Here is a 19,304-nt window from a genome sequence, read left to right as displayed (position 1 = left end):
AGGGGCTAGACCCTTTGCCCCTTCCCCCTAATGCACAGCCACACTTCAACCCTCCCTGGCTTTTCTCAGCCTTTGCAATGAGATGAAGACCTCCCAGCCCCCATCACATACTTGTCACACACTCACAGACAAATATGACAAATACATACACAAAAAGACGTAAGACACAGACATGCCCATATATAATACATACAGACACACAGGCACAGACACAGTCACACAGACATCCCAAGAGACATACTCACATATGGACACATATATATACACACTCATAGACACACAAAGACACACTCATACTCATAGACGCACACACACACACAGACACACCAACAGATCAGATCAGATCAGATCAGTCGCTCAGTCGTGTCCGACTCTTTGCGACCCCGTGAATCGCAGCACGCCAGGCCTCCCTGTCTATCACCAACTTCCGGAGTTCACTCAAACTCACATCCATCGAGTCAGTGATGCCATCCAGCCATCCCATCCTCTGTAGTCCCCTTCTCCTCCTGCCCCCAAACCCTCCCAGCATCAGAGTCTTTTCCGTTGAGTCAACTCTTCACATGAGGTGGCCAAAGTACTGGAGTTTCAGCTTTAGCATCATTCCTTCCAAAGAAATCCCAGGGCTGATCTCCTTCAGAATGGACTGGTTGGATCTCCTTGCAGTCCAAGGGACTCTCAAGAGTCTTCTCCAACACCACAGTTCAAAAGCATCAATTCTTTGGTGCTCAGCCTTCTTCACAGTCCAACTCTCACATCCATACATGACCACAGGAAAAACCATAGCCTTGACTAGACGAACCTTTGTTGGCAAAGTAATGTCTCTGCTTTTGAATATGCTATCTAGGTTGGTCATAACTTTCCTTCCAAGGAGTAAGCGTCTCTTAATTTCATGGCTGCAGTCACCACTCTTACAGACACATTTGGAGCAGCCAGTGGAGGCTGCTGATTGAACACCTTGCTGGCTTACTGGCCCAGTGCTAACATCAAAAATTGTTTGGTGCTGCACGCCCCTCAACCCCAACCTCATTGCAGGGAGCCCTCTAGAGCAGTGGCCCTGACAATAAGGGCCAAAAGTTTAGAAGAGATGATACCTTAGCTGAGGAGCCTTTTAGATGCACAGAGAGGAGGAAAGAAAATATTCCAGGGAGGGAAAATAGGCCATGTCAAGGTTTGGGGTGGGTGGTGGCAACTGATGCCTAAAGAACTATGGGAGCCTTCTTTGAGGAGGGGGCTGAGGGAACAAACAAGAGGCCAGCCCCCCTAGCACAGAGAGACAAGCTAAGAAGGAACCCTTGGCCCTACTCCACTCATGCCAGCCTAAGCCTCTGTGGGGGCACAGTGGGCAGAAGGAAATGGGTCAGGCCCAGGTCCTACCAGAACCAAGAGGTGTGGGGGGTGCGGCATGGGAAGTTAGCTGCCTTAGAAGGGCCTAACACCCAGATCTCCACTTTGTCAGTCTTCTATTTGGAGGCCAGGTCCCCAGATCCTCAGGAAAGCATGGGCTAGGACAGAAGGCTAGGTTAGAAAGAAGGCCACGGGCCCTCACAGGAAAGGGGCTATGTGCTCCTTGTCGAAGCAGAATGAGTTCTGAGTGCTCCCTTCGCTAGGAGGGCGGACCCAGACTGAGAATGCTTCCCTCCCTGCCCCAGACTTCAGCAAGGACAGAGCCAGGGCCCGGTCTGGGCTGGAAGGCCTGTGCTCACCCTCAGCTTGGCCTCTTTTCTCTGATCCTTGGAGACCAAGCTAGGGATCTTGGTGGGGATGTGGTGCGGGGGTAGGTGTCTGGGTGAAGGGGCTCTGAGGGTCTGGGGCAGGGCCCTCCCTCTAGGCAGGTGGGTTTTCTAGCTGGCCCATGGTGGCCTTGAGGTGGGCAGAGGGCCCGTCCGCAGCCCGGCTGCAGGAGGCCTAGGGGGGTTCTGAAATTCCTCTCTTCTACCCTCTACCTCGCCTCCTCAACCTTCTTCCCTCACGGCCCCCCGGGTGGCTGGGAAGTGGGAGGCGCAGGAGGGGCGCAGGGAGGGGCTGTGGACTCGAGCCGGGCGGGGCCCCTCGGCGGAGGCCCGCGCTGCGGGCCCCGCCCCGGCCTCGCACATCTGGGCTGGAGCGCAGGCCCACCCGGCGGCGGGCGGCGCGGCCATCCGGCCTGGGGGAGGGGGAGGAGAAGGGAGCGGGGTCGGGGCGTTGCAGGGCGGAGAGTGGGGCCGGGGCTGGGCGCACGTCGAGGGCTGTGGTCGCCGCAGCACGGCACGGCCAGCCCACCGGCTGCGGGCCCAGCTTCCAGGCGTCTGGACAGAGGTCGAGCTGTCGGGAGGGCAGAGGTGAGTCCTGGGCAGGGCGCTGCTGGGCTTCTAGAGAGAAGGGCGCCAAGATTTGCGGTTTCATCGCGGGCTGGCGGCTGAGACCCCACCACAAACATCCTGACCCTGGAGAACGGGCCTGGGACAGAGCTGCAAGCCCCCGTCTCCAGCAGGGCTCTGGGGTTCAGAAAGGCAACTGGGGCAGCGACTGAGGGCTCCCATCCGGGCTTTGGGACCCTACACTGGTGAGGGTGGGGATCGGAGGGGAGGGACAGAGCGGGGCTTGAGAGACTTCTGTGTCGGGGCTGTGGGGCTGGGGGCTGCTCCAGGGGAGCAAGTTTGTGGAGGGACACGGTGCTTAGGCCAGAAGGTGGAGACCCCGGGGTTAAATATGTGTGTACTTTGGGGGTGCCTGCAGGGGGAGTTCCTAGGGCCTATGGTCTCAAAAGTTCAAGAGTGGCTGGGGTGCCACAGTGCCAGACTGTGGGCTGGCCTCGTGAACAGGGACCTCTGGTTTCTCTCTGTGAGGCCAGAGTGGGGGTCCAGGTGGAGTGGGGTCTGGGCTCCGTGTGGGGGCGGTGGAGCCAGGAGGCAAAGCTAGCTTGTATGGGGGAGAGGGAAGGGGAGGGAGGAAGCTCTAAAATATGGACTCCCTGTGAGAGTGAAGGCAGCCCTGGATCCCCAGAAGGTAAGAGAGGTGATGAGGGACCGCAGGAGAGGGTGGGAGGGGCTTAGGGCCTAGGCTGTGGGGGACAGAGGTTGTTTATGAACTGGCTGCTCCCTTGATGGGGACCCATGGGGGTGGGGCAGGATGTATGGAAAGAAAAGCGGAGGACAGGGAGGGGATGCAGGAGGCTTTTTCTGTCGCTCCCTGCCCCAGCCCCAGAAAAGGCAGCTTCCTCACCCCACAGCCTCCCTCTGGTCCCTCACCTTGAGGGCGCCTCTCCAGAGACAGGTGGGGGCAGCCCTTTGGGTGCCATTTCTGATCTGTCCCTTGGGCCCAGGTTGGCTCAATCTCTGATTTGGGAAAAATGCCTGTGGCTTCTCTTTGTTTGCTGAATGGCAGGATGATGAGAGAGAGCAGTGGATAGAAGAGGCAGGGTGCAGGGAAAAGGCCTGTGGGGGTATGGAGGTGAGCTGTAAAGTTGGGTGGGCTCTTTGCCTTCATGGGCAGAAGATGGGTATGTGTGGAGCCCTGAAATCCAGCAACACCACATGTCCAAGTGCTCTGGTGGGGGATGGGAAGGGATATAAGGACCCAGCCTCATCACGCCCAACTGAGGAAAAGATCCTTGGAGATTTCTCTCCATTGGACAGAAAGTCCTAGGCTTTTGTAGTCTGGGGAACACTGTGGGTTGGGAATCTCTGGTTTCAACTCCCTACTCAGCCACACCCTGTCCTAGTCCCCAGTCAGGCCTGTTGGGTCAGGGTAAAGCTGAAGATCAGAGGTCAATATGAGGCCAAGAGTTATAGGTCAGTCCATGGGTGAAGTTAAGGGACAAGACCGGAGGTGGGATTGTCTGTGTGTGGGTAGGGCAGGGGTCAGTCTGGGGCCAGGGTTTAGCCTGCTCTTGTAGCCAGGAAATGGTTACTTTCTACGTAAGTCAAACTGGCCCATTCAATTATTCTCAAACCCATAAGCATGGCCAGTCTGAAATTAGTGGACCCCTGGGGCAGGGTTCTACCTCCCCCCATTTCCAGCTGCAGACCGTGCCCAGATGTAGCTTTTGGGAGTGGAGGTTGTCCTGAGTCCCATGATCAGCATTCTCCCTAAATGTTTCTGGTAATTGGGTGTGTATGCACGGTAAGGATGTCCCAAAGAAATATGGGGCATGTATGCATGCTTGTGTGGCTGCCACCTGCTTCTACCTCCACCTCTCAGAGAATCAGCAGGATCCTCCTTTTTTAACACAAATTGATTCAGGGCCTCCCTCCTTCTCTAAAGAACTCAGAATGACTAATAAAAGTCTCAATAAGACCAAAAATTCTGACAAGAGAAACTTCAGAATCCATATCATGAAGGGAAAGAACACTGCTCACATCTGCCTTTTTATCAACCGCCTTCCATCCTTGGACTTGATCCTCACAAGCCCCTGCATGATCTGTTTTACAGGAAAGGGCACTGAGGCACGGACAGGCAACAGGATGCACTCCAGCCAGGTGTCCTTAAGGTGCCTAATAGGCCCTTGTCAGCCCTGAGTATCAGAGCACTCAGTGTATCACAGGCTCAGAGATAAGAGCTGGGGTAATTACAGACGATGGTTTGGACAAGGAATCAACTTAGAATGACAACCCTGAGTCTTTTTTTCTTGGTTATTCTAGATTGTTTCTGCTCCAAATACAATATCCTTGGTTGAGAAAATCCACTCATTGAGCAGTGTTTCCCCAGCACTTAGCTGTAGAACCTGGCTGGAAGAAATGTTCAATGTTTTCGCTGATGAATTGAAACAACTTATAAATACGGCTGCCATCATCTCTCCTGTGGCCTTCATCCAGCCTTTGTTGGTAAATGTTTTTCAGTCTGCTCCCCAAGAGGGAGAACAACCTGATTTGCAGTTTGCCAACTTGTATGGTATAATCACCATGGCTGATTTCAAACTATCAATGTGATGTCAATAAATGCAAAATTGAGAAGAGATGCACAGAATCAGCTCTTGGGAGCTGGCGGACAGAAGCTTAAGTTCCTCTCATCTTAGAAAACAAAATCCTGTCCTTCCCTCCTCAAGCTTTATTTTGTTCCAGGTAATATGCACATCACCTCCTGATCTCAGCTGCACTAGCCGGAAGTGCTAGCTCTGTTCTCTCATCCTCTGCTCCCTCCTTGCCTACCAGACTCCCACCCCACTCCTTCATTCCACCAAAATGCCCTGGACCTTTAAAACATTAAATCTGGTGTTTCCCCGAGACGTCTCATCTAAAAATCTCTGAAGGATCTAGCTTCGCGGCCTTCTTTTATCGAGATCTTCATGAAACCATAGCAGGCATCCCTGTCTCCCTGGCCAGCCAACCTTCCTCCTGTTAACCTTTATTCAGAGCTTCTCCTCCCTTCCCTTCGCCCACACTACTCTCCACCAAACCTCCTGTGACAATGACTCCAAACACAAATCTCCACCTCGGAATTCTCCCTCACCTCTAGGTCATATGTCACCTGACTCCTTGGTCTGTTTTCTCAGCAGTTTCAAAAACTGTACCCGGAACACTGCCCCTTTCCCCCTGCCAGCTTGCCCTGCTCCAGTATTCTCCATCTGACCATCCATCTCCTTGCTTGGACAGTCAGTCCAAGAAGAACACCTTCTTCCTAATCTCCCATGTCCAATCCAGCCAACTTCTGTCAGTTGATTTTAACTTCTAACTTAAATGTGTGCACTTATATCTCAAGATAGTCAGCATCTGTTGCCTGGAGCACTGTTGGCTCCTGTTTCATGTTGCCCTGCTGCAGTCCATACTTCCATGCAGCCAGGTGGGATTTTTAAAACAGATTTAGTCATGCGCCTGTCTCCACTTTGCCACTTCAAGCCCTTCAGGATTTGCTCTTGTCCCTCATAAAAAACCAGATTTAAAATTGAGACCACCAGGATCTGCCTGCACAGTAAGCCTCGCCCAACCCCTCTCTTCAGCTTTGCTTGTATCTGTCATAGCACCATTTGTAATCTCAGTTTCAGGTACATGATTATCTGATTATGAACGATTTATCCACCAGGCTATGGGCCCCCAGGACAGGAACAGTGTCTCTCTGGGTCACTGATGTCCCACAGCATCTGGCAGAGAATAGGCACCTGAAAACACTTAGGAGCATCCTGGTTCCAACAAAGCAATTGTTAAAAAAAAGACATTTCTGAGGGACTTCCCTTCAGTCCAGTGGTTAGGACTCCGTGCTTCCACTGCAGCAGGCCCTGGTTCAGTCCCTGCTCGGGGAACTAAAATTCTGCAAGCCAGGTGGTGCAGCCAAAACAAAAACAAAAACAAAACATTTTTGAGACAAGCTAGGACTGTGGGCTTGATCACTGGATGAGATTAAGGAATTACTGTTGATTTTATTGGACATGATAGTGGTGTTGTGGCAGTGTCCTTTTAAAATTCCGTATCTATTAAAAAAAAAAAAATCCGTTATCTGTTGGAGAGACATGTTAAAGAATTTATAGGTCAAGCAACATGATGTCTGGGACTTGCTTCAGTGGACTCGAGCTGAAAGTAAATAATTATTCAGTAAGGAAACAAAGGAGCAAATAAATGCCATTCTGCTTGTCCATTCTTGTTCACAGCTACAGGGCCTGCAAAGATGCTGGCTGTCCCGGAGATGGACCTACAGGGGCTGTACATTGGTAAGACCTGCCCCCTCACCTCCATCTGGGCCCATTACCCCTGTCACCCCAGCACTCAGACCAACCCCTAGTCTGTCCATGTGCCTCTCTCAGCAGAGGCTTCTGAGAGCCGTTCTGTGAGTGTGTGTGCATGGGACCGGTTAGTGCAACAGGAATATGTATGTGAGTGTGTGTGTGTGTGTGTGTGCGTGTGCACACTCTGCAAGCCTGTTCACGGGACGCCCAAGTGTCTACATGTATGTGTATGCAGGGTAGGTCTGTGTGCACAGGGCTGTATGGGCGTGCATGTGTTTTGTGCAGGGTGTGTGTGTAGTATGTGAGTGTGAGTGTGTGTCCCTGCCTGTCTGCCTAAGGGCAGGTCTCTGGGCACAGGGTCTTAAGTGAGGGTGTATGTATATCTGCACAGAACTCTGTGCATGCATGTCTGGCCTGGTCTGGGAGCAGGCTCTGGGTTTTGTGCAGGGGTGGGAGGCCAGGCGGCAGGACAGACACGCCTCAGGAAGTCCACTCACAAAGACCTGGTGGGCTGGGCCTTCCTTCCTGCCTCCCTTCCCAGGCTCAAGCCACAGCAGCTTGGCCCAAGCCTGCACCGGCTGGCTAAGAAAAAGGGCCTCTGGAAGTGTGACCACCATGTCCTTGCCCCTCCAGCACTGCAAGACAGATGCCAGCCCTGTGCAGGCACTTCCTCGAGTTCCCTTCATGCCCCGCCCCTCACATATGTTACCAGGGTACCCAAGGCCAGGGTGGCCTGGGACTTGTCAGGGCCCCATGGCTGTGGCTGAGGGAGTTGAGGCCCCAGCCCTGGCTCAGCCTAAAGCTAGACAGGCCTGTTTGATTTGCCAGTGTGTCTAAATGCCAGACCCCACCAATCTCCGTGGCCAGCCTCCTGTCCCCACACACAGATCCCAGGGCAGCCCCAGTGCTCTGCACAGGGGCCTCAGCAAAGCCCAGTGTGGTGGTGTTGAGCCACCAGCCCACACCTGGGGTATGTCCAGCCAGGCAGGCTCTCCTGCCTCCTGAACTGCCTGAGCCTCCAAGCCAGTTGCCTTCTGGGAGCTGCACTGCTTCCTTCCACCAAAGGTCCAGCTCCATCCTGGGCCTCTGAGAGGGTCTAAAGGGGGCCTCCTCCCCACAAATGCTGGCTTCAGGTCTGTGCATGTTGTGGGGAACGGGAGCTTGGAATCTGTCTTCCTCCTGTGGTTAGACACCTCTTGGCTCAGGGCTGCTCAGGGCAGGGCTGGGCCTGTCCATGACCCTTGGGGGCAGAGGGTTGGTAGGAGAGGCAATTCCCCCAGGTCCTGATTAGAACATGAGGCTGAACTTATGGAGAGGGGAGTTTCTCCACCTCCCACTCAGGTCTGTAGTTCCCCCACCTCTTCTGGTTTATCCATCCTCACCCAGGAGCTCACCTGCCCCTCTCTCCTGCCCTTCTATCTTTGGACTCAGTCCTGCCCACCCCCACGATGCTTCTCTATCCCTCCCCTTCCCCACCGTGTCTGATGGGTGCTGAGGAAGACAGTGAGTCCCTAGGTGAAGTATGAGTCACCCTTCAGGAATAGGTCGCCTCTAACTGATAATGGGCCCCGAGCCCAGGTATCCCCCACCCCCACCTCAGTCCTGTCCTTCCTACCTTCCCTCCCTAGTCCTTCTTCCCCAGCAGGGTACCGCTCACCTTGGCCCGGCAGTGACTGATGGGGAACCCCCACACCTGGGACCTAGCCACCAGCCCCTTACTCTGATTGTACCAGAGTGATTTGTCCTCTCTTTGCAGGCTCCAGCCCACAGCGGTCTCCAGTGCCCAGCCCACCTGCCTCCCCAAGGACCCAGGAAAGCTGTGGCATTGCCCCTCTCACACCCTCACAGTCTCCAGTAAGCCTAGGGCAGGGCTTGGGGTGGGGGGGGGCCTGGGTGGTGGGGAGGGTTGCACTGATGTCTAGAAGAGCCCGTAGGTCTGGGCTGGGAGTACCACCATGCCTCCTGCCCCTGTACACTCATGTTCTCCCCAGATGGGTCAGCCTTAGGTAACCTTGGACTATAGGAGTGACCGTTTTACTGAGATGAGCCCCCTCCAGGATGACATCCAGGAACCATTGCAACTAGCCTGCCTGGGCAGGTGTACTTCTGAGCAACTAGTTTGGTAGGTCCTCAGAGCACTGGGCCTCCCAGACTTGCTTCCCCTCCTGTCAACCACAGCCCCACCTTATTAAAAGATATATCTAGGGAAGAGGAGACACATGGCTAAAAAATAGTTTGGTAACTGCTAGCTTGAAATATCTAAGACATAACCATCACCCCCAAATTCCCTAAGTCACCCTACCCGGGGTGGCATCACCCTAGTGATCCAACCTGGGGACCCCTTTGTTCTCAGGGAGCCCAGGCTAGCCTGGGAGAAGGTAAGGACCACTCTGAGGCACATGCATGGGGTTCTCTTCTCTGCCACAAACCTGGACAGAGTCGGGCTATTTCACTGTGGCCACAAGAGCAGGAGGGTCTCATATACACAGGTCCATGTGCTGTGGAGCTGCTCAGAGCAGCAGAGCTGCTTCCAGCTGGGCCCAGGCTGGAAGTGATGTAAGATGGGGGTGGGGCTAAGGCAGCTCAGGCAGAAGGGCAGGGAAGTAGGAACTTGAGCTCAAAACTTCATGGGACTACCTGAGAGGCCCTGGGCTTTCTGAGCAGTTAGCATCTCAAGGGCTCAGTCTGGAGCTTAGGAGGGGAGAGAAATCAGGCAGGAAGTAGGTAGCGGTGGGCCAGGGCTAGCCTGGACCACAGCCAGGGGTGGGGAGGACTTCGACGCACAGTCAGCCTAGCCCTCTGGCTGCTCCCTGACTAGCTCTTGCACTTGCAGAAGCCCGAGGCCCGAGGCCCTCAGCAGGCCCCCTTCTCCGTGGTAGTGGCTATCGACTTTGGCACCACATCCAGTGGCTATGCCTTCAGCTTTGCCAGTGACCCTGAGGCCATCCACATGATGAGGTGAGAGTGGCTGGACTGGGAGATTGGTTGCAGGGAGTCCTACACCCTGGGAGAGACCTAGTCCCAGAAGTACTGTCACTAAGGAGACATGGGGTCTTCGCAGAAGCTTTCCAGCCCTAGTCTGGGCTCCCTACTGGGACAGAAGATTGGAGGATGGGACCCAGGTCTGGGCCCTCAGCCCCAGTTGGGGCAGCTCTTTGACCTCTGCAAGAAAATGTTGGGCTTCATTTTTTATTTTAAATTTTTTATTATTTTTTCTGGGCTAGTCATAGGGACACACATGTATGCACAAATATGTGGTTTTAAAATAAAACACACAACTTGCTTTAAGCTTTCAGCACTATTTTGTAGATGTTTCATGTGAATATGGAGAGAGCCACCATTTTCTTTTCATTGTTGCATAGTATTCCACCGTTCGGATATATCATAATTTATTCATTCTTCTATTGATAGTTTTGAGGGTTTTTCCTTCTAAATTTTCACCACTAGAAAAAGTGTTGCAATGAATACTCTTCCTTGGAAACTTGTGCTGGAATTTCTATGTAGTAGGTTCCTTGAGGCAGTCCTAGGTTCAACATCTCAAATGAAATACTAGGGAGGTTAGCTGAATTGACAAGTCACACAGTTGTCATGAAAGAGCTGTTTGAAAAAATCCATTCTGATGAAGTTTGTTGAGTTTTGTTTGAACAAAACGTTTGTTAGATACCTCCCTTCAGGCCTCAAGACCCTGATCCTTTGAATGTATCTTAGTGAGACTGTAGCCTGTAGGTGGAAGATGCCAAAGCTCCCAACTCAGACTGGGATGGAGGATCAGCAGGCTTCACCAGGGCCTGGGAGGCTATATGGAAAGACAGCCAAGGGTCACTGCCCCAAGGATACAGGGGACTTGACCTGCATGAATGTGGACTGTCCTTCCCCTTTCTCTGCTCCCTCCACATCCATCTGAGGTCACAAAGGCCCTAGGACCTTAGAGCTTTCTAGGAGCTGAATGGCATCCCAGCTTGTCAGCACACACAGCTGAGGCCACGCTGGGCCTGTTGCTAGGGCTGAGGACACAAGAAGGGATACTATGGCGATAATAGTCACAGGAGTGACTGGGGGACATTCTGGCCTCCTCCCAAGCCCTTCCCACTCCCACTAGCCACCAAGCCCCATCATGTCTATCTCCCTGATATCTCTGTAATACCCATCTACTTCTCTCCCCCAGTCGCACCCCTGAGTTCAGCCCCACCCTCTCTCACTTGAATGACTGCAATATCCTCCCTGGTTTTCCTTCTCCACCCTCCCTCTCCTCCACTCTGTTGCTACATGGGGACCAAAGACATTTCTAAAGGCAAATGTGGTCATGCTTCTTCACTCCCTTAAAACCCACCAAGACAGAATTCTGATATGACATTTGATACTCCTTAGTTGATCTTAACATTGCTGCTTTGAGCCAACTTTTTAGCTAGTTCTCCCCACTCTTTGACACCTCTGTAAACTTGCACATGCTCTTCCTTCTCCCTGGATTCCTAGTTCCTTCCCCCAAATGGATGCAATGGTGAGCTTGGCCTAGAGGAGTCAGGGCATCAGAAAAGGCAGAGGAAGGGGAGGAAGGATTTGCCAGGCCAATGACCTGGGCAGTGAGTTGTGGGTGGAGGTCCAGATGATGATTGCATACAGGGAAGTTTGGAATCTCAGGTTTTGGGGGCCTGTTGAAGGTGCAGTCAGCTGGGGTGTAGCTGCTGAGGTGGGCCAGACAGGAATGATCATAGAGCTTAGCTCTGTGGAACATGACCTAGAGGAGGGCAACCAGCCAGCTGGGAGAAGGCCTCTGCCAGGGTCCTGGAGAGACTCATCAGAAGGCCAGACAAGGCAGATGGATGATGGCTTGCTGCTACTTGTTAAAAGGACAGGGAGGTGAAGTCAAATGGTGTACTTCATGGGAGGGAGCAGAAGCTGAGGATGTCGAATGGGACCCATGGCTCCATGGATAGAGATGATCCAATGAGCAACATTTATGGAGATTTAAGTGGATGCCAAGCACCATATTCACAAGAACCCTAAAAGGTAGGTACCATTATTATTCCCATTTTACATATGGAGCCTAGGAAGCCAAGTGAGCTGCCCCAAGTCCCACAGCTGGTCCCAGAGCCAGCACCCAACCCCATGAAGGGAAGATTACTGCTGACCACACTGACAGCCTTCTGCCTCCACAGGAAATGGGAAGGGGGGGACCCAGGTGTGGCCCATCAGAAGACCCCTACCTGCCTGCTGCTGACCCCAGAGGGTGCCTTTCACAGCTTTGGCTATACAGCCCGCGATTATTACCACGATCTGGACCCTGAGGAGGCTCGTGACTGGCTCTACTTTGAGAAGTTCAAGATGAAGATCCACAGTACCACTGTGAGTCACATTCTGGCTCAGGGCCCAGCTCCAGCCAGGAAGGCAGGGCCGGGAGGAAAAGCAGGGAGGGAGGCCTCATGGAGGGTGGGCAAAGCTAAAAGGTGAGGGGGGCCTGGAGGAGGAGTTTGAACATAAGGGATGGAGGCATGACCATGGGGTATGATAGGGTAAAGGGAAGGGCTGGGGAGAAGAGCTGATGTAAGATTAGAGCCAGAGTGGAGCAGTACCAAAGAGGGGAGCACAGGAAATGAGGTTAAATATAAGGTTGTCAGGAAATGGAGAGCTGTGCCCTCCTACAGAGTTGCCCTATGTCCCTGCCAGGATCTCACTTTGAAGACCCAGCTAGAAGCAGTAAATGGAAAGAAAATGCCTGCCCTGGAGGTGTTCGCTCATGCCTTGCGCTTCTTCAAGGAGCATGCCCTTCAGGTGCTCTGTGACCCTATTTCTGCTTACTGGGGTGGACAACCCCCAGGCCCATCCTTTCCCCTCAGCCCATCCACTGAGTAGCCACTGTTAGAAGACAGAAGTCATCTTTTGCAGTCCTCTGCCTTCCTATCTGGTAGCCCTGCGTCAGGGGTTGGGGAGGTAGGTGGTGGTGGGAAAGGGGGTGTTAGGATTCCCCCAAGTCAGCTGGGAAGTTCCTCAGGCCTGATTAGCTCCTCTAGCTCCTATAAAGACACGCCCCTCAGACCAAGCCAGCCCTTGCCTTCACTGCCCCGTCGTGCTCCAGGAGCTGAGTGAGCAGTGCCCGTCGCTGCTGGAGAAGGATACTGTGCGCTGGGTGTTGACTGTACCTGCCATCTGGAAACAACCAGCCAAGCAGTTCATGCGGGAGGCTGCCTACCTGGTGAGAACACGCAGGCAGAGTTGTGGATGTTGCTCAGAAGGGCCCCGGGCGTGGCTCCACACCCTCATTCATACACCACCCTTGGGACCACAGAGCCATCGTGTAAAGACTGCCAGCCCCACCCTGCTGGGCATTTTGGAGGGTTGTTGCCACCAAGAGAGGGGGTGGGCCTGTAGGAACAGAGAGCTGAGGGACCAGGGACAGCCCAGGCCAGCTTAACCAGGGTCTTAATGCAGGTTTCCTAGAAGCAGAGTCCAAGATGGGAATTCTTGTGCATGTGGTGTATTGAAGAAGGACTCTCAAGTGAAAGGGGAGTGAGGAAAGCAGGACAGGAGAAACAGCTGCACGGGGACGGGTCTCACCTGGAGTCCAGCCTCAGCCTGAGCCCACGGAGAGCTCTGGAGGGAGACTGTACCCTAGTGTTAGCCACAGGGAGGCAAGAGGGGTGGCTTTTTGTCCATCCTTATCAGTCTGTCATTGGTAACTGGTTGGAGTAAGCCCCCCAAGTGAGTAGTTCCCATTCAGTTGAAGGCAGTTCTCCAGAGAAGGGGCAGCGGGGAGCTGATGGCAGGTAACACTGACAGTAGCTGGGCAGGACGCCAAGAACATCCACTTCAGCCAGCATCAGTATTTTTACCACAGCCCCAACGAGTTTAAGTTCTTGAGCAGAGGAAATAAGACTATGAAACTATGAAGGGAGGTAATTTTGGCCAATGTTTGCTGATCTTCCTAACATAAGAGAGGCCCAAAGTTCTGGAGAAAGGGAGACTGCAGCTCAGGTACCCCCCCGCCCCCAGTGGAGATGGGAAGGTTGGAGGGGGACTCATTGTTTGATCCTGCCCCTGAAACTGGGGCCTTGGGGGGATACCCGAGGATTTCCAAAAGCAGTCTCAGGAATTCCAGTGCACCCTCCCCTGGAAGATACCAGAACCTCCAACCCCCCAGAAACATACCTTTTCCTAGGTGTCAAATCCGCAGGTGCCCTCACTTGTCTCTGGAAGGAGCTAACCGCAAGGCCAGTGGGCATCCATCCCCCTTCCAGAGACCAGAATGAAAGCATGGCCGCACCCAGCCAAAACAAACGCCCCCACCCCAGTAGCCCCCTGCTGGTTTACCCACCCTGCTTCCTCCCACACTGTTCCCTGGCTGTCAGTTCAGAAAGGGCTGGCCCTGGGCAAGAAGTCTTGATACCCACCCATCCCCCGACCTGGTCAGAATCAGAGGAATCCCACAAAACCATAAAGTACTTCCTATGGGGATCCCCTGTCCTGATGCAGGAAGTAATAGAAAGTGTTTTTCCCCCCTAGCTTGCTTGCCTTGGTGCCTCAGATTTCACTGTTAAAGTGTCTTTTCTTCTATATCATATTCCTTGAGAACAAAGTTCTCAAGAGAGTGGGGAAGCCCATGGCCACCGTCCATTACCAGTGAAGAAAGGGAGTTCAGTAAGCTAAAGGGGACTCCCCCACCATCCCTTCTGATTAATGGTCTGGCCATTATACCCCCTAATACACTGTTCTGGAGTCTCCACTAACCCCCTCAGCCAGTGGTCAGCTGCTAACCCAGGACTTATGAAGGGGACCTTCCTGCAGCCCAGGCCACCTTGGGCAGCCTGGGGCAGATCCCAGGTGCTCTAGGTTTTCATTCAGTCTAAGGTCCCTCCCTGCTGGGCAACCCCATGGCATCCTTGGCTACAGCCATCCCTTCCACCCCAAGCCTGGTCATAGGGTGGCTCTGAGACAGCTCCAAATCTGTGCAGCATGGAAGGGCCTTGAGAGGCCTAGCGTGGCTGCGGTATAACGGGGAGGAGATAGGAGCCCCACAAGCCTTGGTTGCCTGCGCTGAGGTGCCATTTCAGTGTGATGCCTGGTCCATGATGCTCCCCAACCCTGCCAACCACCATCCTCAGGCTGGACTGGTGTCGAGAGAGAATGCAGAGCAATTACTCATCGCCCTGGAGCCTGAGGCTGCCTCTGTCTACTGCCGCAAGCTGCGTCTGCACCAGCTCGTGGATCTGAGTAGCCGAGCTCCAGGCAGAGGGTGCCTGGGCGAACGCCGCTCCATTGACTCCAGCTTCCGTCAGGGTGAGCCAACCCCAGGGGTGCTGCCTAGTGGTGGCCTTGGAGGCAGGCGCTGAAGACTATGCCGTGCCCTGGAGTAGGACTGTCTGAGGATGGGAGGACTCAATCCAACCCTGAATCTGAGGTGGGGAGTGGGGGTGGGGCTAGGGGTGGTAGGGGTGGTGACAGCCTACCCTAGGAAGAGGTGCTGGGGTTACTGACAAAGGTACTCTGAGCTGAAGGTGGAGGTCTTCAGCTTTCCCTCAAACAGCACTGATCAGTTTTCCCTCCCCTCCTGGCATGTCAGCTGTCCCCCCACCCCTACCAGCCCCAGGCTCCTGCTGCCAGGACTAGGCACTGAGACTGCTGTGTCAACCTTCTATGATAGGGACAGGTCTCAGGATCTCCCCTCCTCCCCAGTTCCTCTAGACCTGCCTAATTCTGATTTTGCCATGGCCTGAGCCCCTCTATATTAAGGCAAGGTCTTGCAGCCTCCTGACCTGACTGTCCTGCTGTCCCTCAACACTCAGCCCGAGAGCAGCTTCGAAGATCCCGCCACAGCCGGACATTCCTGGTGGAGTCGGGTGTTGGAGAGCTGTGGGCTGATCTGCAAGCAGGTGGGGAGGGAAGGGCAATGGAGGGATATTCCTTGGGCCCTGTGGAATACCAGATACTGAAGGTGGGAAAACATTCCCGAAATCAGCTCCAGCCTCTAGGAACCCTGCCCCTTCCAACTCCATCAACTGTACCTAAGCTGGTAGTCCCCTCACCATCGCCTGCACTCCCACCCCCACTCACAGCCATGCCACTAAACCCCCCTTCCTCCAGGGGATGCTCTGCAGGTGGAGCTGCAGAATCTGCAATCATTTTCCCTCACACCTTGTGCCCCTACCCGGTGACCTGAAGCCCCTTTCAACGTAACCCCCACAGCCCTGCAGACAGGGGTCAGGACCTGGGGCAGGGCTGAAGGCTGGTTGAGTCTCCAGAGGGTCCAGAGCTAAACTGCCACAAGTGTGTGCTCATGCTTGCCCCCACAGGAGATCGCTATGTGGTGGCAGACTGTGGGGGAGGCACAGTGGACCTGACTGTGCACCAGCTGGAGCAGCCCCATGGCACCCTCAAGGAGCTCTACAAGGCGTCTGGTGAGTAGCCAGGCAGCACCCTTGGTACCTAGAGCGCCCTTGCCCTGCCAACACCTCCTGGCAGCGGAATGAGCACTGTTGCCCTCTTCTTTCTCTGCTGGATGCCAGGCGGCCCCTGTGGTGCGGTGGGCGTGGACCTGGCTTTCGAGCAGCTGCTGGGCCGCATCTTCGGTGAGGACTTCATCACCACCTTCAAAAGGCAACGTCCAGCAGCCTGGGTGGATCTGACTATAGCCTTCGAGGCCCGCAAACGCACTGCAGGCCCGCACCGTACAGGGGCGCTCAACATCTCCCTACCGTTCTCCTTCATTGACTTCTACCGTAAGCAGGGAGGCCACAATGTGGAGACGGCCCTGCGCAAGAGCAGGTGAGCGGGGCACCACCCTACAGGGGAAGGTGCGGGCCCCAGGAGGCAGGGGATCCACTTGATCTGGCCCAGGCACAAGTCATCCCAGCCCAGGTGGAGGCAGGGGGAGGGGCATGAGGACCCCAGCTGAAATCTGCAGCCCAAACTGAGGCAAGAGAATCCTGAGCCCCCAGGGAAAGGCCAATGCTGTTGCTGCTAAGTCGCTTCAGTCATGTCCAACTCTGTGCGACCCCATAAACGGCAGCCCACCAGGCTCCCCCATCCCTGGGATTCTCCAGGCAAGAATACTGGAGTGGGTTGCCATTGCCTTCTCCGGAAAGGCCAAAATCTATCTCATATTCCCCACAGCCTTACCTACTCTCACGTACACACACACACACGCACACACATACCTGCCAACCAACCGGTCTGTGTTCCTCTGCTTGAGGCAAAAGGAGGCTCCTCTCCTGGGACCTCATGTCTGGACCTAGAACAGACCTGAGTCTAAAGCCCCTAGAAGTGTGGTTGGCACAATACAGAATGTGCCCAGGTACTTTGGCCTGGAATAGAGGTAGGACCTGGACCCTGACCCATGGGCCTGTGCCTCCTTCACCATCTACAGCGTGAACTTCGTGAAGTGGTCCTCACATGGGATGCTCAGGATGACTTGTGAGGCCATGAACGAACTCTTTCAGCCCACCGTCAGCGGGATCATCCAACACATAGGTGAGCGCCTAAGCTTGGGTCATTCATTCACCTTAGCATACACACCCATATGCAAGAGTATTTCCCCTGATTAGTACCTGGAAACCTCCCCAAATCCATACACTGGAATGAGACCCAGAATCATCGGGAATACCTGGAGGATGTAGTGCCGTGGGGATTAAGAAATAGGACGATGTGTAGTCTTGCCAGGTTAAAGAAACTCTAGTGGCTGACTCCCCAGATAGTATTAGGTCCCTCCCAAACTGTTATGGACCACTTCACTGTTATCACAGTGATTTAAACGAGTCTAAGTATCTAGAAAGTGAGCACAATGTCTTGCACGCAGTAGGCATTTAATACGTGCAAATTCACACCCTTACTCAAGCCCTCCACAGTGTAGTGGGAAAGCGAGATAGTGTTGAGGAAGCAGAGGCTATGAGGCTGGCAGAGTCCCTCATGAAAGTGCTCTGTGTTTTCCTTCATCCAAGCCAGGCTAAGGTTTTATAGTGAAATGGCTAGTTTCTCGTTGCCCCAGGCATACAGGAGGGCAGAAGGGAAGCGCCAGTGGCTGCGCAGCGGTAGCCTCAGTGGCCCACTCCCCATCCGTCCTCCTTACCCCCTCCCCCACCCGTCCCCGCAGAAGCACTGCTGGAGCGCCCTGAAGTGCAGGGTGTCAAACTGCTGTTCCTGGTGGGCGGCTTCGCCGAGTCGGCTATGCTGCAGCACGCGGTGCAGGCAGCTCTGGGCGCCCGTGGCCTGCGTGTGGTGGTTCCGCACGACGTAGCCCTCACCATCCTCAAAGGCGCAGTGCTTTTTGGGCAGGCGCCAGGAGTGGTTCGGGTGCGTAGATCGCCGCTCACATACGGCGTGGGCGTGCTCAACCGCTTCGTGGCTGGTGTTCACCCGCCTGACAAGCTGCTGGTTCGCGACGGTCGCCGCTGGTGCACCGACGTTTTTGAGCGCTTCGTGGCCGCCGAACAATCGGTGGCCCTGGGCGAGGAGGTGCGGCGCAGCTACTGCCCAGCGCGCCCAGGACAGCGGCGAGTGCTCATCAACCTGTACTGCTGCGCCGCGGAGGACGCGCGCTTCATCACCGACCCAGGAGTACGCAAGTGTGGCGCGCTCAGCCTCGAGCTTGAGCCAGCCGAGGGAGGCCCCGACGCGGCCGGAGCGCCCCCCGGCCGCCGCGAGATCCGCGCTGCCATGCAGTTTGGCGACACTGAGATTAAGGTCACTGCCATTGATGTCAGCACCAATCGCTCCGTGCGCGCCGCCATCGACTTTCTTTCCAATTGAGGGCGCAGTGCCATCACCCTCCCACCCCCGGGCCCCAGCCCAACAGAACTCTTGGCCCAGGTCTCGGGCAGATAACTCCACCCTGTTTCCCGCCATCCTGCCCGGGGAGATGAGGTCGCAGGAGGAATGGGTGGGGACACATCCAGAAACTCAGGCTTTGGGATTGGGCCTCAGCCCTCTGACTGAAAGGCTGAAGGGCACTTCCAAGGACTGAGGTCAAGGAGACTTAAAAGGTTTGCAAAGGCATCCCCATAGGGAGCACGTGGTCCTGAAAGCAGACTGCATCAGAAGGCTTGACCCTTGGTCTGAACTAGGGGCCAGGGTGGGAGTCGGGGGGTGAGGGTGGGGGTACAGCTGCAGGCAGGGCAGCAAGAGGGAGGAGGTTGTGCAGGGTCTGGAGCCAAAGGGCAGAGTGCACTGACTGACTGGCTCAGCCTGCATAGGGAGCCAGGCAGGACAAGGACTGGAGCTGACAGGAGAGGGACAGAAGAAGCAGGACCTTCCTGGGTGTGGTGCTGACCACCCAAGTATGAATGTTAATTGTAGAAAGGGCAGTAGCAGGCTATGAGAAGGGTATGGGTGAGGGGGATGTGGGATAACATGCTGAGTGGGGCTTTCCTTTCTATTTGAGAAGGCCCCAGGGGCAGCTTGGGCATGACCCATGTATTTATCCAGCCATGGAGAGGGAGGAGAGTAGGGAGGACAAAAAGAGCACTTGGTCCCAGCTCTGCCATCAATTTAGTGTACCTGCCCTTCCATGACATGCAGCAGCCCCACCTGCCTGAGAACCCTAAGGTGACAATAAAGCTCAAGGTGAAACCATACCCTTCTGGTACCTCACAAGGGGGGACTCCAATAGTGGAGTAGTGGAAGGGTTAGGGTAGCTAGGTTCTACAAAGGGAGGTTTTCAGCTGTGCATGGGGCTGGGAATTGA

At 54.6% G+C, this 19,304-nt stretch overlaps 1 protein-coding gene across 1 annotated transcript; it reads left to right on the top strand.

Moving 5' to 3' along the window:
- The first annotated feature begins 2,186 nt into the window (after positions 1 to 2,186).
- On the top strand, positions 2,187 to 19,194 carry HSPA12B (heat shock protein family A (Hsp70) member 12B). Its single transcript, XM_061436652.1, has 13 exons — positions 2,187 to 2,318; positions 6,560 to 6,619; positions 8,391 to 8,488; positions 9,468 to 9,592; positions 11,791 to 11,977; positions 12,299 to 12,403; positions 12,708 to 12,824; positions 14,731 to 14,905; positions 15,412 to 15,498; positions 15,919 to 16,023; positions 16,132 to 16,390; positions 16,992 to 17,095; positions 17,715 to 19,194. Exons 2-13 carry the CDS (start codon positions 6,577 to 6,579, stop codon positions 18,368 to 18,370), a joined length of 2,061 nt encoding a protein of 686 aa, XP_061292636.1. The 5' UTR covers positions 2,187 to 2,318; positions 6,560 to 6,576; the 3' UTR covers positions 18,371 to 19,194.
- The last annotated feature ends 110 nt before the right edge of the window (positions 19,195 to 19,304 follow it).

This window comes from Bos javanicus, chromosome 13 (genome assembly GCF_032452875.1).
Source record: "Bos javanicus breed banteng chromosome 13, ARS-OSU_banteng_1.0, whole genome shotgun sequence".
Taxonomy (NCBI): Eukaryota; Metazoa; Chordata; class Mammalia; order Artiodactyla; family Bovidae; genus Bos; species Bos javanicus.
This window is presented reverse-complemented; position numbering and strand designations above follow the sequence as displayed.